At 47.8% G+C, this 24,684-nt stretch overlaps 2 protein-coding genes across 4 annotated transcripts in view; one reads left to right on the top strand and one right to left on the bottom strand.

The window, feature by feature from the left end:
• The window catches only part of LOC119450251 (kelch-like protein 8), an 81,480-nt gene extending 67,287 nt beyond the window's left edge, over positions 1 to 14,193 (bottom strand). The window contains exons 1-2 of one of the 2 annotated variants that reach the window (XR_007466392.1): positions 13,985 to 14,193; positions 3,513 to 3,661 (exon numbers count right to left, since the gene is read on the bottom strand). The gene's annotated coding sequence lies outside the window, so the exon portion shown is untranslated. The remainder of the gene's footprint in view (positions 1 to 3,512; positions 3,662 to 13,984) is intronic. The other variant, XR_007466393.1, reaches the window with a different exon arrangement.
• The window catches only part of LOC119450250 (sodium- and chloride-dependent glycine transporter 1), a 123,413-nt gene continuing 112,891 nt past the window's right edge, over positions 14,163 to 24,684 (top strand). Inside the window, exons 1-2 of one of the 2 annotated variants that reach the window (XM_049665733.1) lie at positions 14,163 to 14,292; positions 19,187 to 19,420. In XM_049665733.1, coding sequence (XP_049521690.1) covers positions 19,385 to 19,420 — 36 coding nt within the window. In that variant the 5' untranslated portion in view covers positions 14,163 to 14,292; positions 19,187 to 19,384. Of the gene's footprint in view, positions 14,293 to 18,687; positions 19,421 to 24,684 lie in introns of those variants that run through there. The other variant, XM_049665732.1, reaches the window with a different exon arrangement.

Genomic DNA, 24,684 nt, shown 5'->3' with positions numbered 1-24,684 from the left:
CTGTTAGCGCCCGAGCTACGCTTATTCGTTGTCATGCGAATCGACGACTTCGTTGTAGTACTTTCAGTTCGATCGCAGTTCATTTCCCCCCTTTCCTTATATAAGTGCTGAGACAGTGAAGCGTTGCCGTAAAAGGAAATGCTCAGAAATTCAGTTTGGATTAAGCTAAATATAAGAAGTCGCCCGAAAACCAGAAACGTGCTACGGTTGCGAATATTCCTTGAAGTGAGCAAGCATTCGACGCTGCCTGATGCAAGCGAGTGTCCCAGACATAAGGAAAATGTTGTTAAATGATTCCAGTGATATCTTAAACAGCGGGTAGACTTTCTCGTGAGATCGTCTAGACTTTTTTTTTTTTGCCTACCACGGAAAGAATCTGCATGGGAACATGAGAAACAATGGCAGGCAACCTTTCACCATGCGGCAGTCCTCATTTTGTCATAGGGTAACCAGTCGTACCACTACTTTGACTTTTTTTGGCAGAGCCACGATACAAAGCCCCTTGGTTTACGACCTATTGCTTTTGTCTGTAGCTTGTTAATCAATTTTTTATTAAAAAAATTGTCGTCGATTGCCCAGGTACTGAGATTCATGTGCGGGAAAACATGGGGCACATCTGTACGCTCCATGCTTCAGTTGTACAGAGCTCTATTTCTAGGATACCTGTGCTACAGCTTTCCAGTCTTGTCCAATACGTGCAAGTCAAATGTTCGCTCGTTGGAGAGCTTACAGGGCCAAGCATTGCGCACTTGCTTAGTACTTCCTCGCGGTGCGTCAACACCTGCAACAATCGTCCTCGCCAAAGATCATCCGATCCAAACATACGTTGCAGTGGATTGTCTCAGGGCGCATATCCGTCATCTTTCCCGCGTCCCCCATGATTCACTTGGCGTTTTTGCCTTCGCAGAGACCTCAGTTCCACGTTTTCTGAAGTTATCGTCACCAATCAAGATTGCCTTCCGTCAGGATACACCCCAGCAGCAAGGCCTTCATTCCCCTTGTGGTGCCTGCAACAGCCTCAGGTGCGCCTAAGTATTCCGGGCGTAAAGAAGAAGGCCAATCACCCAAGAATAGCTCTGCAACAGATGACGCTGCTATTAATGAATGAGACCTACTGGGACCGAATACACATCTATACCGATGGTTCCATCTCATCTACCAGCTCTTCAGGTGCCGTTGTCATTCCGGCTACGAAAACCAAACGCAAGTTCAAACTGTCACACGTCACAACATCAACGGCGGCAGAGCTTGCTGCCCTGCGTGCTGCTGTAAGAGACACCTTCAAGAGACACCTCAGAAATGGGTCATATTTTGTGATTCTAAGGCAGCACTTCAGAGTCTGCATTTTGCCATTTATCACAGGACTCATGAGCAGCTGGTATATGAGATAAGAGAAGACCACCATCAAGCTATCGCTAGAGGGCATGAAATTATATTTCAGTGGCTACCGGGACATACCAGCATTAATTGCTGGTAATGACCTCGCCGACGAAGCCGCCCGGTCTGCTCATCTGGAAGGCCGACCAGTCCCAATCCCCTTATCCAGGACCGACGCTGCAGGAAAACTTCTTTTCGTGGCTAAAGCTATGACTACACAAATATTGGTCTTCTCTTAACCCGAAGTGCCATCTCCATAAAATTGACCCATCCTTGAAGCTTCAAATGACATCAAACATTCCCCGCTCTGAGGCGACAGTATTGTGCCGCCTCTGGCTCGGGGTGGCATTTACAAAGGCCTACTCGTTCCGCATTGGAATGGGGGATACGCCCATGTGCGACTCTTGTGGAACCAGTGAAACGATTGAACACGTCTTATGTCTCTGTCCCCAGTTCGACGTCGAGCGTGAAGCTCTCCGGACAGCATTGAACCGGCTGGATTCTCGACCATTTTCGGAAATGAAGATCCTTGGACCATGGCCGTATGCGTCGATGGCACAGAAAGCCACGAAAGCCTTGTTGCACTACCTCAAGTCGACAGGTCTTGGCGACCGTCTGTAGACTTCGTGCGAAGTGTCAAATGTGCGCGAAACTGTGCTCTCTCTATTTCCTTTCTCTCTCTTTTCATCCCTATACCCCCTTTCCCCAGTGCAGGGTAGCAAACCGGACGTGCGTCTTGTTAACCTCCCTGCCTTTCCTCTCTTCTATTTCTCTCTCTCTCTTGTTAATCAATTATGCCGTTGCCGTTTTCTTAAAATCTGGCGTGTTAGCTCAAGAACGCATGTGTTAACGTTAAAAAAAAAAGATTATTCCGGGACATTACGCGCCAAAACGCCGATGTGATTATGCGGCACGTACGCCGTAGTGGTGGACTCCGGATTATATTGACCACCTGAGATTCTCTAACGAGCACCCAATGCACGGTGCACGGGCGCTTTTGCATTTCGTCACCATCAAAATGCGGCCGCCGCGACCTCATGATTCAGCATGAATAACATTTCCTTTCATGCAAAGTATTATATGACCTTGCGTGACTCAGTAGAGTCACGCAAGGTCATTTTCATTTTTTAGTTCACCTTAAAAAAAAACATTTCCACTTACAAATCCCGCAAAATAATGCTAGTCCTAAACTAGACCCAATACTGTCTATAATATCCAAACATTGCGAGAATGTATGCTGTAGTTAAATAATGAAATTTAAAACAAAATACAATTTCGTGGTTTTGTGAGGCGTGTGAAGTGATAAGTTAGTGTTAGGAGCCAATCTGTATTATCTATTAAAGGGTCACTTAAGGTGAGCATACGATAATTCGTGGTCCGGACGCCTGGGCGCGAAGGCCACATCACCCTCAACAAAGTCCAAAGCTATATGGCCCTTTCGCGTGCTAGAGGCGCAGCTGCAGCGCAAGCATAGCGCGCAGATGGCACGGAAGCGCGCGCTCATTGGTGCACTTATTGGACTATTATAATGAATTACCAAATAGCCTGGTCCCACACATTGCTTCAACGATTGGACACCGGGCGCCGCTCTCTACAGCTGCTCCAACTCTCGTACTATACAAACATGCCTCTATCAAAGAAGGCGAGTCTTGCTTTTAGTTTTAGGTCAAGAACCAGAATAGCCAGTGATAGGCAACACCATCGTCATCTAACGGAAGACGAAAAACAAGCCCGTTTAGCTCACTATATATATATATATATATATATATATATATATATATATATATATTCTGATCATAGTCATTTTGTCGGTGAGTTGTTGCTTTACCACCAATGAAGCTTTGGGATAACCAGCTATTAAAAGGTATATCTCCTCACCATGTTGGTACACAAAAAAAAAGAAAAAAGAACATGAACCTCAGTAATTTCTATGTAATATTTCCGGATGTTACAAAGTAGGATCATGTACGCATTGCCAACATCTCCTTCCGAGTATTATAATGCGCGCCAGAATTCTCTGCTAGTTGCAATGCGACTACGGGAACATTACAGTAGAATGTTCTTATTCTTGACCAAACATTTCATAAATAAGGAATAGTTTTCTTTTCTATAGCAGGAAATAGGCGATAACTCACCTATTCAACACCATATGCAGTGGTAAATAAGATTCCATCAAGGCACTCGTATCTTGCGTTGTCAGACGGTTCTGGAAGACTCCTCCATGGGACGCGCTAGACGCTAGGGTCTCCATTACGACTTCTCCAAGGCCTTGCACGTCGTCTGTCTGCAGAAAAAAGAAACAAAATTGGCAGGGCATACGTAGTATATTTATAGGCGCATGAAGATATTAAAGTGACCCGTCGCGGCGGCTTAGCTCCGATATAGTGTTGCGCTGCTAAGCACGAGGTCGCGGGATCGAATCCCGGCCGCGGCGGCCACATATCGATGGGGGCGAAATGCAAAAACGCCCGTGTCCCGTGCATTGGGGACACTTTAAAGATCCCCTGCGTGCTCAAAATTAATCCGGAGTACCCCACTACGGCGTGCCTCATAATGAAATCATGTTTTTGGCACGTATAACCCTATATATAATTCATTCATTCAGATATTAAAATAAAATAAAGAGAGCGAGGAGATTGTTATCGAAAGATAGGGACAAAAGGCAGCGCGGTATTTGAAAATGAGAAAGGTGACGTAGCATACCAAGAAAATTGCAGGTAGGTTTTGCAGCGAAGACTCCCGGTTGAACCCAAATCTTTTCTAATTTTGCCTATCTTCTTGTATTTTTTATTGAAATGTGCACTGCAGTGCATTTTTGTTTAAAAAATAAGAAAATATGCTGTAGGTTTGAGACAATGCTGCCCACTTTTCGTGCCATGAATATTAAAAGTTATTCATTTATTCTTTCAGTCATCCATTTAGTTATATGGATGTTAAAATAATCAATTTAATTTATTTACTAACTACGTTGTTACTTGGCTTCGTTCAAGGGGCCATGAGATATGTATTGTTTCTCATACCATTCTTAGTGTCCGTCGATGAGTTGATCATGATGCACGTTCAATTGAAGGTCAATGTCCGCGTTACCGTGCAGCGATAATGTATCTAGCTTTAGCGCATACTTCGTGGGCGATATCGTGCGCGTGGGGCTTGTGAGCTGCCTTGCGCGTTGCATATGCTGCTCTCTAAAAAGCGTTTGTCAAAGCTGCCTTCTCCCCCAATAAGATAACTTCTGGTGAAAAGACCGCTTGCTAATTTTCTTCTTTTTGCTAACGGCATCCTGGTTTCTCGCTTCCCCCCCCCCCCCCCCCCCCGTTTATTTACTTGGAATACATTACAAGACCCATTTAAGGGCATTGAAGAAGGGCGGTTACAGCGCGTATAATTTCAGGAGCAGTAATAACGATAGTTATTGCAAAGTGTATAATAAAAGAAAACATACATGCTAAACGTGAATGCAGCTTATAGTAATCGACAGAAGTGTGTGCGTGTGTGTGTCCGCGCGAGCGGCTATCACTGCAGTAACGTTCCAATTGCATTTTGCGCCAATTAACATGAAAAGTTTTCGTATTCTAATCCTAAATTCCGAAGGTCGTTGGCGTGCGGTTGCATTTTAAGTAACATGTTTATGCGCCAGGTACATACGAATACACTATAAAGCACGGGCTATGAGGAGACGCCGCAATGGTGCGGCTCCGCTGTATAGGTTATCGTGCGTGCAGTGAAGCATCACGGCGCGTTAACTTTTGCAGTTCACTTTGGTCAATATACGCGGCCACGGTGGTCCATGCATCGAACCTGAGACCACGTTCGACACCAGCAGAACCGTCTGGGCCACCGTGGCGTGGGGCAATTTACATCGCTGAATCCCGACCGAACGTGCCAGCTGGGGCACTCGGGTGGTGTGTATACGTCGTCCCGGGTAATTTCCACGCTGAGATTAATTACCGTATCGAACGCGTGCTTCACCAGGCACTAGCTACATTCAATACCGCTAGAAATGTATTGTAGCGCTCTCCCACGCATCGTAATTGAGGCGTCGTTACATAGGTGCACGCTTTCGTTCCCACGGTTACATATATAGAGACGCGTCCGAACGAAGCGAAGCGAGTATACTTTAAATGGCAGTATAGTTAAGCAGTTATCACTACGTACCGCTCGCAAAACGATCATTTAGCTTTGCCCTCGGGCGTCACGCTTGCAGCGATCGAAGCGCTCCTACCACCCATCACGGCGTGATCAATCCCTGACATTTATATCTTTCCCGTCTTCCGACCTTCGTTCGTCGAGTGTAGCTTCTAAAGTGCAGTGAACTACCGCGGGATTGGTTTAAACGCGTTGTGTTCTCCAGAGTGCACCGCGATATCAGCACATGGCTATTTTTTTCATTCCCTCGCCATAATAGTGTGGTTGTCATGGGCGCGTTCTCCAAGCTTCGCCTTCGTACTCAGAAGCTAAACGTTGCATTCACTGAGACAGTTGAGCAATTTTCAACTTTCGCTACAGTTTTCTTGTTCCGTTTCTGTTCACTGAGTGCGCTGGGGTCAACAGCCATGTTGGCTATACGATTTATACCATCATGACTATAACATCATCACTACGCTCGTCACTCAGTTGCGTATGTTTTTTTTTTCTCGGTAAGTCCCACGTTCCTAATTATGAATACCAATCTTCGTATAGTATGAATTTTATTATGTTGAGTGTGCGTGATTTGGCGTATTACACACTGATCGCGTGAAACGAGCTCTGAATTTGAAGAAAAAGACATAAAATCAGAGGAAAGACAGGGAGGTTATATAAAGGATATCTCCGGTTGACTAGCCTGTCCTCGAAAGGGGGAGGATTGATGCGAAAATAAAGAAAGAAGAAATAAGAAATAAAGAGAAGAACGGGCATCGTTAGAGTATCCATGCCCTCACATGAACTTGACAACCAAGCAGAGCAACTATCCTGACTCCGTCAGTGGTTGCGCACCTAAGTGTCTCTTTTTTTCAAATGGGCGAGAGGGCGCTTGGCCTAAACAGAATTATAGAAAGTAGAAACCACTGCTTTTTCCGCGCCCAATATATACCGGGTGTTCAACATTAAGCATTACGGAATTTTTTTTAAAAATCGCCCGTGGCAGGTAGCATAATTCTTATCGTTGAGCTGAGTTATTCGAAGAGGTGGACATTAGTAGCACGAAAAATCGAAACACATATTCAACTAATTAACAAAAATTTACTAATGAACTTTAGTTAATTACTTTACGACCCGGGAAGGGGGGAGATACGGGACCGCGCGCAGGCTTTTGTCAGCGAGAGCGACCTGGCGTCGCGGCGATGCCCTCTCCATTCACGCAACACCTAGCGCGCTAATAGAGCAGCAGGTGTTCCCTATCGCCCGCTCTGCTCCGTCTAGGCGCGCTCGTGATGTGGCGTCGCAGCCAATGGGAATTTAGGTGCCGTTTCGCCGCTACAGACGACAGATGATGCTGTCGCATCAAAAAACAACTCTTTATCACGAAGTGACAAGGATGGTTGGTTCACGCATAAAAGTTGTGAGTGAGTGCTCGTATGTGTCCCCTGCCCGTTTAGTCGTCCCTGTACTTCAGCTTCGGCAATAAGATTGCTTGAATGATTGATTGACTACGAGCGTGTAGGCCACTATCGATGCAGATTTTTGAAAACGTTCCAATGTTTTCACATCCTTCAGGCTCAGCCCTGCAGGTTATAAACAAGCAAGGATAAACGGAAAAGGAGAGAGGAACAAGGTAAAAAAAAAACGATCGAAGAGCAGTGCAATGCCTGGGTGGTGGCGGCGGTTGCTGAAGACAGGAAAGTAAAACGCGACCTCAGTGTGCACTGCACGCGGGACGAAGGTGTCCCGCATCAGGTCAAGGCACCGTCAAGGCTGCCGCGGACTATTGCCCGTAACGGCGCCGGCGAAGGCCTGTGCCAGACCCGAGGCACTAGGAAGAGAGATAAGAAAAAAAAAAGGAACAAAGTAAGTCTAGCCGCCCTACGTCGGCGACGGCGCCGAAGCGACAGAAAGAGAAGCGGACAAGGTTGCAGTGAACTTGAATGCTTGGAATATTCTGGTTCAGTGTAGCAAGGTCACAGCGCGCCAAGGCAACGTCGCCGCCATACTGTCTTCTCGACGCAGAACCGTGCAGCGCAGTGCGGACCTGCGAGCGTTCGTCAACCGCGCTATACAAGCTTAGCGAAGACCCAGGCGGAGAGTGGGGAGAGACGATTACTAAATAAAGGAACTCATTTCAGCCCTAGCTTGGTGTCCGATTGATCGCCTCCCGCAGAGTGGGACTGAGTGAAAAGGAAAATTGACAACACAAGAGAGGGTGAGGACGTGGAGAGAAGCTTAATACATATAATGAGAAACTTATAGAGTGCAGGTGACGAAGCATGGCATTTAAAAAAAGAAACAAAAAAAAAAGAAAAGCCTCTGTGAGTAGCTTCATATATTCGCGTTTCCGTGGGAATCCTGAGAAAAAAATCCGATGGCTTTTCCAGCCTGTGCGGTATGAAATTGTATAGAACTATAGCTGATTTCATGGCGCGAAGTAAAGAAAGACACACCTTGTAACGCACAATATAAAGACAAACAAACGAAGAGAAATAGAACAGAACAAACGGAACAAAACTTTGGGAGGAAAGCGAATTCCACAATGAAGCAACAGGAACGCGCCGTTTTCTATTACAAGGGGCTGGAACAGATGCCAGCTTCGCCGCAAGGCCCCTTCCCGAGGAATTCAAAAATCGTAAATGAGAGGCTGCTTTTGGGGCGCTGCGCACCAACGGTAAAGGTAAACATAGTAACTATGGCACGGCTTTTGCTAAGCCTGGTGACCGGCGGGGCATGAATTTCGTACAAAAAAATTACTAGAGAAAACTGACTATTGCGGTAGCTGCAGGCATGGCGGTTCGACAGTACAAAGATTTGCCTAATCTTCGTCCTTCTGGCTTCAAATGCCTTTGTCACTTTGCGAATTGATTGTTTTCAGCAACATATTGCGTTATAAATTCGACAATTGGCAATGATTACGCGTGTGGGCGGAGACTATATAAGTTTCCGCCCAGAATCAGAATCTCTTCCGGTTAACCTCCCTGCCTTTCCCCCCTCTTTTCTTTCTCTCTCTCTCTCTCTTGCTGAGTTTAGAAGACTATGAGTGGTTTAAATTTTAGAAATACAAAGTGTAAAAGATAACAACACGGGAACGCCTTAAACCACAAACACGAATATTAGACAAATCCGCGTATACAAAACGCCATTCCCATGGCAGGGGTAACGATCACAGCGTCGGAGTTCCTTCTAGCAGCGTTTGCGGGAAGCTCATTTGTAAGAAGCCACTTTTACTGTGAGAATTACCATGAGAAGAGGCTTAGTATAAGCAAGAAGAGGGGAGAAACCAAAGGCTGCTGGCGACGCCGCTTTGAATTTCCCGCGCCGGCTCGCCGTTATGTCATGGATTTTGTCGGCATCTGCTATAGGGACCTATGTAATTAATATTTTCTGTAGGTAATGATACACTTCACTGTATTCTAGAGAAGCCAAAGTCTATAAAGTTAGAAAGTTTCAAGAACTGTTACTGAGCCGCGCGGCATATATGTATAGATACGAGACAATAGATTGAAATTTCCCCACGACGTCGCACTGAAGTAAGTCAAACCTCGATATAACGAACCTCGAATTAACAAAACTCGCGATATAACGAAGTTTTTCGCTGCAAGTACAACTTCGTTATATCTAGATTCGGCATGTATGCTGGTGCTGGGGCATCCGCGCGAAATTAGAAAAAGAGAATGGAACTTTGAATTTCATTTCCTCATCTAATAATCGACACGTTACCGCGAAATTAAGCGGACCACAGGGCTCTGAAAGAACGCTTCAACGGCGTAAAATGACAGCGTTGCTCCCTATAAACTCAACTCGTCTTCGCATGCTCCCGGATTTCATACGACAGCTGCACGTAATTACTTTGCACGGCAGTGCTTTGCGCAACACGCGCTGCAACCGGTTTCGCACCGCACTGCAGTGGATCGCACGCGCGCGCTGCTAATCGAAGACAGCAATCTGAATAGCGCGACGCGCATTCCGTTTCTCAAGTTCGAGAGGCATGCAGAGCACGTTTGGTAGAGGCTCGACTCAAGGGAACAGAACAAAGAAAGCGGGCTACAGTAAAACGGCCGCCTTGCGGGCCTCTACAGCTAAGCTGTAGCGGAAGTACAGCGCGCGTCGCAAGAGTGCTGCGGAAGCGACCGCTACTTCCGCCTTGGTGCTGTTGCATCGTTTAACGCGCGATGTGTACGGAGCGCAAGAACAACACATTTCACAAGCCCATCCTGCAGAGTTACCTGGATGATGCAGCCTTTCGTACTTTGCATTTGTTAACTCGCTAAGTGCGAACATTTGAAATTGTCATGGCGGTTTGCTCACGATCCAGCTTCCAAAGGTTCTCGTTGTGCCCGAAAGGCATTACCTTGGTTATTATTTGATTTAAACGTTATTATTTGATAGTAAACATTTATTCCATGAAGGGGATTGAAGGGTGAGTGGGTGGGGCCCTCAGTCCAGGCCTCAACTGGCCTTAGCGGCTCGCCGGGCTTGGTTCTCCCGTTCCATGCTAGCAAGCCAGGTCTCCCACTGCCTGTTTCTGGGTATTTGCTCTAATTTGGGGGAATTGATATTTAGGGGCCGCGAATTGCACTCCCACGTAATGTGGGCTCATAAGAGTGGGCCGCTCTTCACACCATGGACAGATGTCCGCGTATTGTGTGGGGCTTATATGGTGTTGTCGGTATAGATTTGTGTACGTGTTCGTTTGTAGTCGGCGCCAGTCACGAGCACCAGCAATCTATGAAATTCTAGGAACTCGGTAGATAACCAGGCATTATGCTTGTGGTTAATATGATGGTAAAGTGATAAACCCGTGTACAAGTTTATCTCCATCTGTTTTTGTTTTTTTTTCAGTTTTTTTTTTTTTTTCATTGCACTTAGAGTTTACTATTAGTACACTAGGTATCTAGTTCGCTTTTGCTACTTTCCTGTTATCTTTACTGCGGCGCTAATATGATACAATAGAATCTATAGTGTGTACTATTCGCTTTACCATGGGCGCTATAACGTAAAATTATTCCAAGCTGTTTTGATTCCAAACTTGTGACGTCGAATTTACGTAACCACCGACGCAAGCATCGGGCGGTGACCCGCAGCGTTGTCTGAACAACCCAATCAAACACTCTCCTCGTTTATAGGAGGTCACCTTTGTTCGCTTTCAAAACCAATAACATTGTCTACACAACAGCGGTTTTTCTTATCTAATTGGCTGACAAGAGGCGAGGAGCACGCTCTAGTGGAGAGGGTTTCGATGGGGCCGATCCAGCACAGTGAAAATAGATAACCGCATAAAGAGGGTGGTGCCGGCTTCTCCGATTGGTCCGCGTCGCCTTACTTAGCTTGCGGTGGCTGGTCGAAAATCGCGGCGGCGTGCAATGGAAGGATAAGAATGCCGCTAAAACGAATCCTCAGCAAGGAAGAGTTGGCAGAGCGATGTCGTAGGCATGCCGAAAGGGCTCGATAACGTTTTACTGCCCCGCAAGAAGGTTTATCATGCGCAAATAAATACATGCTCAGCGGCAAGTGCGAGTAGCCAGGGCCTGAGCGATCGACGGGCAGCCATCTTCTATTCCGTTCGGAACGGGGTAGTCTGTGGCTATTCAGAAAAATTCAGTTTTGTTCGGCATATTATTGCGCTTTTTTCGCGTACACGTCTATTTGACGTGGTGAGTTTTCGCGGTTTTTTGAGGTCGCGTGACAGACAGGCGAAGTGGGCGTAGCCAGAAAGCATTGGACCAAAAGCAGAGGGCTACTGGTGAAAAGGCGTCGAATCAGGAATGAATATTTTTCGTTTGTGCGGTTCAATCATGCATAATCAGTGCGTACCCGTTATATCAGATGGGGAGCTATCGCGGTTTTCGTGACCTCGCTTGACAGACAGGCGAAGTTGGGAGTGGCCCGAAAATGTTTTGACCAATGGTGGAGGCTGGTTGCAGAAATTGGAATCAAAAGAGTTTGGAATCATTTTACGTTATAGCGCCCCATGAATGGTGGTTTCAATGCTCTTTTTTTTTTTTTCGTTATTTACTGTGTATTATTGTTTCTAGCAATGCACATTTTCGTATGGCCTCTGGTGTAATGAACTTCATAATGCTAACAGTATTTGAAAATAAAAATAAATGACAGGCAATCTAAATTAGAAGTCATGACAGCTTAAAATGAAAAAAAAAAAATGGCGTGCCGAGTTTAGTAAGTAATCAAAGCCCCTCCGCAGAAGCTCAAGTTGGCTTATCACGAATACAGTACCAGCTTAAGGAATGTTTATTAGCGCGACGAGGAAACGAAGTCTTTAAAAAGGAGCAGGAAAGAACAGAGCGGGCGCTTAAGACTTCGTCGAAAGCATGCATGATGCGCATGCGTAAAGCGGTCACGTCGCTTTTCATTATTTTAGAACCTGCCTGTTTGTTCGTTAGAACCCACTTGAACAGCCGATGCCTATTGAAATCCCAACGGAATTCCAACGAAAAGTCGGTCGTCAAAGCACAGACAAAAGACTGCTTAATCAAATTAAGAACTATAGCCTGTAAACCTTAGTATAATTCGCGTATATTATCGTTAAACCCAGCGCTGACAATTCTCCTTTTTTCTCTCTCTCTCTCTCTATGGAAGCCTTCCCCGGACGTACGTTCAGAACGAGCTCAGTTTAGCCTCTTTTCTTTTTCATCGCCACACAGCAAACTTGCAGGCTCCATTTCATAAGCTGCGACGGCTCTGATATTGAAACAAGAGATACAGAGAGAGAAGTCATAAGGGAAAGGCAGGGAGCTTCACCAGGCGATAGGCTACCCTGCCTGCACTGGGGTAGGGGGAAAAGGGGTTGAAAGAGAAGGAAAAGAAGTTCACACTTTGCACTGTTACACACACAGGCGTTCATCACTGAGTCAGTCACAAGCGGTCATACAGACTGGGGCATAAAAAAAAAAAAAAAAAAAAAACAGCACCGCCTTTGTGGCCTTGCACATAACAGATACACGAGGTCAGGGGCCCAAAACAAAGCCGTAGCTCGGGCTAGTCAGTAACGCTAAAGGAACAGATGTAACGCCAAAAGGACAAGCTGAGCCGGTATTTTGTAGCGATGCCTTTCCGGTAATAATTCCTTTTCGTACTTATCGCGCTTTGTCAATGGTCAGAGTCAGTACATCGGCTCGCGTTATCAACGGGATCAGCCGGCCGTGAGCGGTGGATGATAAGACTAAGTCATAATTAAGGCATCGCTACAAAATCGCAGCCCTGGACACGAGAAACGACAACATAGGTCGCTAACTTCAAACGATTTATTTCGAAAGCTTAGGCATATAAAAATGCGTAGACCCGCTGTGGTGGCGTAGTGGCTTCGCCGTATCGCTGCTAAGCCGGAGGTCAAATCCTGGCCATGGTGGCCGCATTTCGATGGGGGTGAAATGCAAAAAACGCCCGTATATACCATGCATTGGGTGCCCGTCAAAGAACTCCAGCTGATCATAATTAATCCAGAGTCTCCCACTACGGCGTGCCTCATAATCATACCATGGTTTTGGCACGTAACACACCACAATTTAACGTTTTTTTTTTTATTTGTACGATTTGTCTCCGTTTGCACGCGTTCATAAATTCAGAGCGCCTTTCCTTAACCTCTCTTATCTTTCTGTTCCTCTGTTCCCTTCACCCAGCGTAAGGTAGCCGACCAGACCCTTTTCTAGTTAAAATCCCTGCCTACACGATGTACACTCTAGAGCACCTTTTGTGTCACTGCCTATCATTTGGCGCTCAACGACGTACCCTACGAGCTAAACTCAGTCTGTTATATAATACAGCGCTCTCGAAGGAAAACACCCTTGAACCATGGTGTATGTGTTCTTGCATGCCACAGGCCACAAAGGCCCTTCTTCACTTTTTGAAGGCTACTGGGAAAGCTTGTGACAGCGGACATTCCTCTGCGACTCACTCTGCGAATGTCTGACTCCTTGTTAGTTCTCTTTCCTTCTTATCTATTCTTCCCCTTTCCCCTCCCTACCAAGTGTAGGGTAGCCAACCGGGCCTGTCCTTGGTTAACCTCCCTACCAATTCTTACACCGTGCTCCCTACCTTTCCCTCTTCGTTTCTCGTTCCCTCTCTCTCTGCCTGCTTCTCTCTTTCTTTTCTCTCTCTCTATGGTCGTCGTTGTCCATTTAACGCCGCTGAGATTCTTCGTCTGACATCAGGCAAACGGTCGCTTTATAAATGTAATCGGACTGTCACGCGCGCGCCGCTGACAGCAGCGCCACTAGGAAGCGCGCAAGTTCTCGCGAGCGCCTGCGGCCCTTTTTTAAACCGCATAGTTGTGTCATCCTGACGCGTGCACGAGTAAACGCAAGTGCAGCTTTCCCGCAGGCAACATTCACGGCGCATCGTGGAGATGCATCGGTGCGCCGCCGTCTCGGTGGCGCCAACGGTCGACCACGTGGCTTTGCCGCGACGCCCGCAACTGTTCGAGAAGCCCGCTGCGGTCGGAAAAAAAAAAAAACTGGCAACGCACCGGCGCCGACGTGTCGCAGCGTCACGGGGAGAGGCCGAAGTCGTCGCTAGGTGCGTTCTCTTCGTCGGCGCGTGCCACAGCGCAGACGTCGCAGTCCCGCAATAAATTTGGCCGACGTTCCAGAGTCGTTCCGCGCTGCTCATGTGGCCGGCTCTTCCAGGCGGCCAGGCCGGCGCCGGCCGGCGTGCGCCGAGTCTGATCCAATGGGAAAGGTGGCGCTCCGGTGTCGCGGCTCACTGCTTGTGCCGGCGGGTCGATAGTAGCGCCGTCTGGAAGCCGGCAGCAGCTGGTGGCGTGCAGAGACTCGGGTGAGGAAACCGACAGCTCGCTTCTGTCGGCCTGGTGTGCACCGGCTGCGGCTAGCAGACACGCGTGTCGCTGGCGGCAGAGTACTGACGGTGCGGATTTCACCTGGATCGAAAGGGAGGCAGGGGAAGTGTTTCGCGCGATTCCCGAAATTAGATTAGTCGCAATGAAGAAGCCCAGGTGCGAGGTTTCTTTCCGGAAGTTTCGCTACACAGAATTCACGTGCGTAAAAATGACGCGAAATTAGTGATATCGGAAGAAAGTGAAACAAAGTTCAGGGATATGTCGAACGGAAGAAATGACTAACGATTTGCTAGTGAAAATCGTTTAAAATTGCCAATAAGCAGAAGTGACTGGCACTCGTAAGGACGCAGGTTATGGAAGGAAAGCATCCAGTGTAAGAAGTCATGTAGTCTTCAGGTAGCAACGACCCTAATTGGTTCGTATCTCTGCGCGCTGTAACTAATGCATATAATTGCAGTGTGCCCTGAGCCCTGCTTTGGCGGCGATGTTTCACGAAGCGTCTTTCCTGTGGATCAACGTACTTTCCTTGAAGTTATGCGACACATAAGTAACTCCAAAATACATATTTTAAGAAATTTAGATATTAGCAAAGAAGGAGGGAGCGGCTAATGTCATTGTATGCATGGCCAACAAGCCGTGTATTCTATTTATTCTGACAATTGAGTATATTTTTTTTAATATTTAGCTGAGCCACTTGCAGTCGCTTTAAGAAATGGTTCTAAGGAAATATGTATAAGAAAACTATTGTCATTCGTAAGCAATACCGTCTGGAAATATTGCACTGCTCATCTTGCTCTTCTCAGAGTATACTCTAAATTTCGCGCGACAGGTACTTCCGTCTCTATTACTAGTGCATCACTAAAATATAATGTGTAACTCAAAATGTAACTTGCTCAAAATTTTTACACATTGGGCCTTCGGTAATCTGTTGAACTTCACCGCAGTACACCAGTGTACCTCAATGGGCAGCATATTTTTAAAAATACTTCAAAATTGGAGAACGCTTAAGCTTCGCTTTAAAGAAGGGAACGCGATAGCGTTATCGGGACCCGTTCGCGTCGCATTTTTCTTTGAGTAGGCAACACAGAACGTGGGAACACCACCGTACAAAGACCAAGCTTACACCTATCCCCCTTAAAGTCGGCTTCACTTTTAAACAGGCATGTATTGCTGGGAAGACGTTTTTCCAGGGGCAATATAAGTCGTCTTATATTAAAATGTGAGGGCCCTAGGACCTGTTTTTATTATTTCATTAATTGTTTGCTATTGCCCCGACGCGTGCGCGTGTCCTAGCGCATTAGGCAGGCCAAGTCCCAATTTGACCTGCCGAGGATGCGAGCGCCATATCGATAAAACTTTCGCAAGTAGCCTACCCGAGCGCGCCGCTGTTGGTATGGTAGAAATGCTGGCAAAAGGGGTTTGTGTTTGAGTTTCCTCGTAACAGAATTATGTTTTCTCGTACATTAAAATAACAGTCCGACGCAACCATATCTGTAGGTTGTGGTTAAGTCGTACTTTACCATTTTTCCGACGGATTTCACTGTGAGAAATTCAATTTTTGTTCACTAACCCCTTGCACCACGCGGATGGGCTGCGCGGTCGGGGCGGTTCGGGATGATTTTCTCCGCCACGGACAACGACGCCGGATTTTCTGCGACACGGGGCCCTTAACGCTCTCGCGTTAAAATATCTGCTGAGTTTCAGTAAGTCTCCCTTAGCAACGTCGATAATGTGCTTTTTTCTAATAACACGCACATTTACGGCATCTATTCGGCACTGATAGTGCTGCGTTATAGCAGTATTTTGGTCAGGACCCGAAACACTGCCATAACGCAGGAATAAATGCCAACCAAGTGCCGTAAATGCTCATGTTATTAAAAGGAAGTGCCTTCTCGACATTACTGAGGGAAACTTGTTGAAACTCAGCCGATATCTCGATATATATATATATATATATATATATATATATATATATATATATATATATATGAAACTGCTGCCCCATTGTGCTATGGTGGTGTACTGCATTGAACTTCATCAGGTGCCAAAGGGGCAATGCGCAAAATTCCTGGGCATGGCCGGACTTGGGACAAAGACACAAACCGAAGAGCATCCCAATTCGCGCTGTTACATTTTGGATCACCTAAAACCAACTAGCCAAATCTTCGACGTTACTATGCTATGCGTCTTTCAGCCGTTTTCTTGCCGAAGCGAAGTGACACAAAGCGGTAGTTGCTCGCAAAATTTATTACCGTATGACTCTATCTTGCGGCAGCGGCGACTTAACTGCATGGCATGCATGCATGCCGCTCTTGCACGGCAATGTTGTGTACGGGGATATATAGTTGCTGTTCGCGTCTTACACTAATGGAACGCGGTGTCGCGGTGTTAAAGCAACGTTCCACATTTTTTTCTCCTTGTGTATGCGTGCTGAGCTAGTGCAGTCTTTAAGAGTCGATCACTCTGCGAAATAGATTTATAAGCTTGTAGAAGCGAGGTCCTTGCTGTTGTTCGTATACTGGTGAAGGTCGTGCTGAACGTCCAACATAGTTTTATTTACCTGGTGGTCCTTCCAGCGCAGCTAAGAACTATTTGCCCCAACTGTGCCGTGCTGCTGCCACTGGATGTCTTTGGTTTTAGAGTGACGGTTGCACATACTTAACTCATGCGGAGTTCCCCGATTGACGTTGATGTTCGTGATGTTTGCGTCCCCAACGCTTGGGTGTCGCTTGCGTACCCTATTCTAAAGCTCTCTATTCTTTCTCTCTTGTATGACGTGGTCGCTAGGTTGAAATAAATAATATTTAAGAGAGGCTGCGCGGTAGTCATCGTTGTCATTTTCGACACGAACATGCGTAAAGTGCTCACGCTGGCTGAAAGTGCCAAGCGTAAAATAATTGTCGCTGAACGTGCACATTAAGCGAGTAAACGAGAAGCCCACACTGATGCCAATGTGTGCCATGCTAATGTCATGCTAATGAACTTTCACCGTGCGACCTCGTTAGCATGACACAAGACCCCGCAATTTCTCGTTCCTGGCAATACCTGCGCGAGCGCAATCGAGTGATTTTGTTATCTCGGCACCTGTGAGGATTAATTTGACGCATTAAAGCAAGGAACTGATGTTTTCGGATGCCTCTGATAAAAATCTGAGTAAACAAAGTTGTAGAAGGCGCAGTACGCGTGTGGCAGATAAACGGTATCGTTATTTACGAAGCAGATCGGCATGCGAAGAGAAGAACGCTCAACAGCAATTTGTTATTGGCTTCAGTATTCGCAAATTGTGGTGAGAACTTTAAGGTAAGCCGTTCCATGCTAAGGAAAAGAAAAGCAGGGAAGTTAACCAGACAATGCCTCCGGTTGGCCCTGTACACTTTACATGTCAGGAATCTGCATTCCATTCGACGTCCCGACGGCTAATTTCGCGACCGTCTGCCGCCGACACTCATGTTTCATCTGTGTATCTACGGGTGACTGCTACACTCGGCAGCAAAAGGGCTGCTATCTATCGTCTCCACCAGAGTGATCGCACTTTAGTGTGAAAAACATTCCAGAGGCGACTGGTTCAAACTGGAAAACTTTTAATGCGGCACATGCAGTGTTCTCGAAGTGTTTCTGAAGGTCGAGAAATGATTCTGACAAAGGAGCCCCGTACTGTAAATAAAGTTATCCAGCTTGGTTCTTGTGATGGAGTCCTTTATCCACAATGCCATTCGTTGAATGCTTCATTACGTATTTGAATTCTTTCCGCGGTCATGTAATCTAGAAAGTTCAAAGTTCCTTGTTCCTTTCCTTACTATTTTTTTTGTTCTCTCTCTCTTTTGTTGATGTTGTAAGTATCGGCTGCAGATGTATACTATAAATGTCCACTTGTCACTGATGCAGAAAAACACATGTTCGAAACAGCAAATACGGAGGAGATCATAGTTGTTTTTTTTTTCGCAAGAACAAAAGACTAAACATGAAAGTAGAAAATCGAACAACAAAATGCTGTCGGGTACAGCACGCTTTGTTTTGCAGTTTGTTGCGCAACACAGCCGGCGTTGTTTTGCTGATGCGCTATTTACCTTCACTCCACCATCAGAAAACACACAAACACACACACGCGCCCATGACGTATACACAGACGCGCGCACTCGCACGAACACAACACACACATACACGGGCACAAAGCGGTTGCGCGTCGGAAGAAAACTTGGCTCACGCTCCTCCTGCGCAAACTGGATCGCGCTGACCAAACACAAGTCCCTCTGGCAGCGCCACGCCGCGGCGTCGGACTTGGTGACGCCCGCGGCGCCCTCGCCCAAGTTGATCCACTAGCCCTCTCAACTACGTCAGCCGGCGAGAGGCAAAACGCGCTATCCGAGCGGCCGCCGCGCGCAGTGTGTACGCTAGAGCTTGGGCACACCGCACGTGCCTCCCCGTTCTCTATCCAGTCTCGCGCACTCTCGCCAGGCCTCTGCGGCAAAGGCCCCCACCCCCATTCATTCAAGTTGTGTGCCGAACTTGGCCGTACATATAACGCCCCGTCGCACGCCAATATTCAGATCACCTTTGATATAGCTTTGGAACGCTATATAGAGCAGCACCAGCTGCGTGATTCGTACTTTATATTTTTTTTTCTCCCGCGCTGTCTGTGAGAAAGAAAGAAGAACACATAAGTCGGCAACTGCTGGCTTTTTTTTTCAGCGTGTGAGAGAGCACGGAACGTGAAGCGAAGCGCCACGTAAGAAGAGTACAGTCCACGCATCCGCGCGCGTTGTGTCGCGTGTTCTAGCAAGGAGAGAGAGAGCAACTGCAACTCGTGATCCGCCGAGAGTTGAGCATATTTTTTTCCCTTCTTCTTCTTCTTCTCTACCGATATCGGCGAAGAGCAAAGACAAGGCCTGCTTGCTTTCTCCTGGTGAATACTTGCTCTCCGGTGGAGCGCAGCGGCAGCAACTCTGTGATACGCGACTTGAGCCTCCACTGCCTCCGCCTAGCCTTTCTCTTCTCAGCATCCGGGAACGTTTCTTCTCCGACCTCGAGCCACGGACCAAGGGAGCGGCATCCTCACCACCTCGGAGAGCCATGGCCTACTCCCCCGTCAAAATGATGCGATACAAGGTGAGTCCCATCTTTCTGAAATTTTTCGAAGACAGGACAATTAGGGGGGGGGGGGGGGGGGGGGGGGGGAGTGCACGTTATTGGCGGTAGTAGCACGTGTTTGTGCCTTTTGCGTAAACTCTCTTCAATTTAGCTAGCTGGTCTTTCGCCTATTGCTCCTGGAACGCTTTGGCAGAGCCAGCCGCCTTCCGTGCCTCTCGAATTTCCCTCAACGTTTTCGTTTCTCTAAGGGTGGTCCACTTTTCTCGGGCCCGGCTTGTTGCATTTCTGTTTCTTTTCTTTTTTTTTTTTTCGAATAGTCGCGGCGTGCAGTCTTGCCGTCATCTTAACGGACTGCAACGGGGCCGTCAGTATCATTAGTGGAAGTGCCACGATCGACACTATCGATCTCGTACTAAAGAGAGAGAATGGTTTCGAAGAGCTTTTCCGGCTTGGGCAGCACGCAGACCGCGCCTGTCGCGTAACGAAGAGCTGATAGAAGGATTACGCGTGTTATGCGTCTCTGCAGGGTCCGACAGGAACGGCCGAAGCACGTGAGTTTAACTTTCGGCTCGCATTCAATTAACTATACGTCGCTTTATGCAACCGAAAGAGTGAAAGCCAACTCGTTGCGTGAAATCTGTTTATACGGATAAAATCGCGGGTCTGCGCTGAAAGCAGGACGGGAGCCCCAGATGTTGCACGACTCGCACATTTGCGCCATGCCGTGTATACTCGGGTGTAATTCACAGAGAGCGCCGGCCGCCTCATTTCAAGCGCTATATACAAAGATTATAAATGCGTGTGTGTAAGGGACTTTTGTGTCACGCCTGCAGGTGTGCTACGCGAAGAGAACGGACACGAGACACCATATGCAAATACACAATCAAAACTTATATTGGGAATCAATTATATATCAAAGTATAGGCAAGAAATATGGCAAAATCAAAACAAACAGTTTACAGAAGTAAAATCAAACACCTAATGTGACATAACATGGCATAGTGCATGAAGAAACAATGAGATTTAAGCAGAGGGCTCACAAGTTACATGTCCATCATCCGACACGATGCGGCGATGTCAGTTCATCCGTTGAGTTTGGTGCTGTGGCTCCGGTGTAGGTAGCGGCTCGTTGCTCCTTATTATTGTCGTCGGCGGCGGCAGCGACCGACGGAGTTGGCGATGACGGCGCCTGGCCTCGCGCAAAGTTGCGGGCCGTCTTCGTTCTTGTGGGCCTCTTAGCGCCCGCCCGATCCGAAGTGCAGCGCGTCTCTCCTCCAACTGCCGTTCTCAGACCCGCGGTCATCCGACACTCGGCCGGGGTGCGGTGTTTTCTTCTTCTCGCCTATTTCTCCTCCAGACGCCCTGTGCCGAAGCACCTTTGTTTTAGTCTCTTTTTTGAGGTTTGGCTGTCTGGGGACGGTCTTCAGAATTCCGTCGGGTGGTCCGATGCCACTGTCTGGCTGCTGCTTTGCGGGGCAGTATTTGGTGTGTTGCGGAGAAGTACTCCAGTCACCACAATCACCCCCCACTTAAGAAAGTTGTCCGGGGGCACAACTTTTCACCATTGCACTGTCTCGGGCACCCGTACGCTGACACAAACACAAACATGGGCGCACCTGTTCATCGTTCGGCTCACTTGCATAACGACAGGTGGTCCAATACAAGGATAAAACAACATTCACTGTTTACATGGACACGCATGCACGTACAGATCAAAATGTCTCGCTCACCTCAAGAAATGGCCACCCCATGCAATGAGACGGCGCCCTACCCGATACACTACGTCATATAAAAACATAAAAACACGGGAAGAATATGATGCTACGATGATTACACCCGGCTCATATAGTCGGCCCCTACATTTTCGCTGCCCTTTATGTATTGCACAATAAACTCATATTCCATGAGAGTCAAACTCCAACGCAGCACACGATTGTTTACATGTCTCGCGGAGTTTATATAGGCAAGAGGCTCGTGGTCGCATTGCAAAATGAATGATTTGCCGAACAAGAATACATGAAACTTTTTCACTGCCCACACAAGCGCCAGACCCTCTCGTTCAATCGTCGAGTAGTTTTCTTCACGTGGCAGCAGTTGGCGACTTGCATATGCCACTGGATGGAGAACTTCGTCATGGCGCTGCATGAGGACAGCCCCTACGCTTTTAGAAGAGGCATCAGTGCGCAGCACGAATGGTTTCGTGAAGTCAGGGGCCTTCAAAATCGGCCTGCTGGAAAGCATCCGCTTTAGCTGTTCGAATGCCTCTTGTTCTTTCTTGCCCCATATCACCTTGTTCGGTGCCTTCTTTCGGGTCAACTCTGTCAAAGGGCGAGCCATTTCTGAGAAGTTGGGGACGAAGTCTCGGTAATAGCCGGTAAGGCCCAGAAATGACCGCACGGCTTTCTTCGTCTCAGGCAGCTTTGCAGCTTGAATCTTCTCCAACGTCTCCGCTTGCGGTTGTAGGAGGCCATGTCCAACGATGTGCCCAAGGAAATTGACAGAAGTGAAGCCAACCTGGCTCTTTGTTGGCCGCACCGTTAGACCAGCTCGTTCCACGCGCTCAAGAAACGACTGCAGTACATTCACATGCTCCTCCCAAGTTTCCGTGGCGATCAGCACATCATCGAAATAGTGATGGATGTTCGGTAGGCCTTCCACAAGCTTTCTCATTAGCCTAGTGAAGACGGCTGGTGCTGTCTTAATGCCGAAGGGCATAAACCGAAACTGGTAAAGTCCGGAAGAACAAGAAAACGCTGTCATTGGTTTTGATTCCTCGTCCATTGGCACCTGCCAGTACCCCTTGGAGAAATCAAATTTTGAAAAATAGCGGCAGTTTCCCAATTTTGCGAACATCATGTCCACCCTGGGGATTGGCTCATTATCGGAAACCAAAACTTGGTTCAATTGCCGGAAGTCAATGCAGAGGCGCATGGCCCCATCCTTTTTCTTGACGACTACCACAGGCGACTGGTACGGGGAATCCGAGCGCTCAATTATACCCTGCCGGAGCATCTGCTGTACTTCTTTTTGCACAGTTTCTTGAATAGCAAACGGTATCGGATATTGCTTGGCCTGAATTGACGCCTCCGTCGTAACTTGAAGCTTGCACTGTACGAGGTGCGTCTTTCCAGGAACATCCGTCAGTACACCTTGGTAGGCCTCCAGAATGTCTGTGACTTGCGATTTTTGTTCCTCAGTCATCTCCTCCGATATTTGGATATCTTTAAACGTTTCTTGCTGCTGAAGCTGCAGGAAAGAGAGATCCTCTTCTTCGAAAGGTTCGCCATCGAGTGCCACTGAAGCCTGATTGCACTCTGCATCTCTTGTTGACCTCTCTTCGTATTTCTTTAGCATATTGATATGGAACAGGCTTGTGCGTGTTCCTAGATCAATGACGTAATCCACCTCGTTACGCTTTTCGAGAACCGTGAACGGACCCTTCCACGTCAGTATCAACTTATTAGCGTCAGATGGCAGTAGGAGGAGAACTTTGTCCCCTACAGACAGCTGGCGTGTTTTGGCCTTCCTGTCGTAGTACTCCTTTTGTGCCATTTTCGCCTTCTTAAGCTGTTCTTCGGCAGTTCGGCAGGTGTCCTCCAGACGCTGGCGCAATTCCATCACGTATCCGTACGATGTCATCGCTTCGCTATCCTTATGATCACCTGTCCAGAGTTCTTTTAAAATGGCCATTGGTCCTCGAACATATCGGCCATAGAGCAAGTCGAATGGCGCAAACCCCAAGCTGCTCTGAGGTACCTCACGGTATGCAAACAGCAATGGGGCCAAATATCGGTCCCAATTCTTCGGACTCTCTTGACACATTCGGCGGATCATCTGCTTCAGTGTCCCGTTAAACCTCTCCACAAGTCCATTAGCCATGGGGTGGTAAGGTGTAGTCGGGAGTTGCTTGAATGAGAGCAACCGGCTGAGTTCCTTCATCACTCGTGACATGAACGATGTTCCCCGGTCACTGATTATTTCTCGGGGAATCCCCACGCGAGAGAACATCTCCAGAAGTGCCTCAGCGACCCTCTCTGTCTCAATGCTTGGCAGGGCGACGGCATCCGGGTAACGGGTCGCATAATCAACCATGGTAAGGACATATCGGTTGCCCTTTTCGGAAGTTGGTGACAACGGGCCGACAATGTCTATGGCAACTCGCTGAAAAGGAGTCTCAACTATCGGCATGCTTCCGAGTGGCACCCGACCAACCAAGTGTTTCGGGACAGTCCTCTGACAGGTGTCACAAGATTTTACAAAACGAGTGACGTCGGATTGCACACCCGGCCAATAAAATTCCTCGAGCACTCGATCCGTCGTCCTCTTCGTTCCCTGGTGACCAGCCATAATTCCCTCGTGCGCCATCTTCAAAACGAATTCGCGCAGTTCGGCTGGCACAACGAGCTGTTCCATCTCTTTCTTCGATGGCAGCTTATATCTCCTGAAGAGAATACCCTTCATCAGAACGAACTCAGTCTCGGCCGATCTGGTGGTAACTTTGTTACCGACTGCTTCGAAGCATCGCTGTAGCGTAGGATCGTCTTTCTGCTTCGCTATCAGATCGGAAGGACTGAGTTGTAAGTGATTGATTGGCGTCACGGGTAACGGATTTGAGGTGCGAGAAGCCGCTCTTGTTACGACGGCGACCGTGGTCTCGTTGCTGGTTGTCTTGACATTGAACTCCGACGTCGAGTTCGGCTGATCGTCCCGCCCAGCCGCCTCGCTGCGCTGGTGCCTGCTCTCTATATCCAAAGAATCATGCGGCCTCTTCCACCCACGGTCAGGAGCAGAAGCATCTCGTGCGCCCTCGACATTTCCCACAACCACATCATAAAGTGGATTCTCCATGCACGTCACCGTCACTCTGCCGGTGAGAAATGGGGAGCTGATGTTTACTTCAGCCTCAGGGAGATGCATGACCGACCGGTCTAGTAAGGCGATTACGTGACTCTTTCCAGTCAGTTTTTCTTCAGGCACCAGTGAGCGCTTCACTATCACTGAATTGCATCCAGTGTCCCGCAATACTATTACGGCACGTCCCTCAAGCACGCCATCGGCCGTTGGCATTTTGTTCGCTTGCAATTTCGTTTCCTTTCCGTCTTGTGTCTCAATTGGAGTGTCGCTGGGAGAGGAGCCTTTTGTCTCTAAAGCCCTTAAGCCGCTCTCAGCGGTCAAAGTGCACGACGCTTGGCCACCTGTGCCCGCGTCATAAGGACAGGCTTCCTCCCTGTGGCCACCCTTACGGCATTTCGGGCAGGGAGCCCCCTTTGCATTAGGCGGTC

Source organism: Dermacentor silvarum, chromosome 4 (genome assembly GCF_013339745.2).
Source record: "Dermacentor silvarum isolate Dsil-2018 chromosome 4, BIME_Dsil_1.4, whole genome shotgun sequence".
Classification (NCBI taxonomy): domain Eukaryota; kingdom Metazoa; phylum Arthropoda; class Arachnida; order Ixodida; family Ixodidae; genus Dermacentor; species Dermacentor silvarum.
This window is presented reverse-complemented; position numbering and strand designations above follow the sequence as displayed.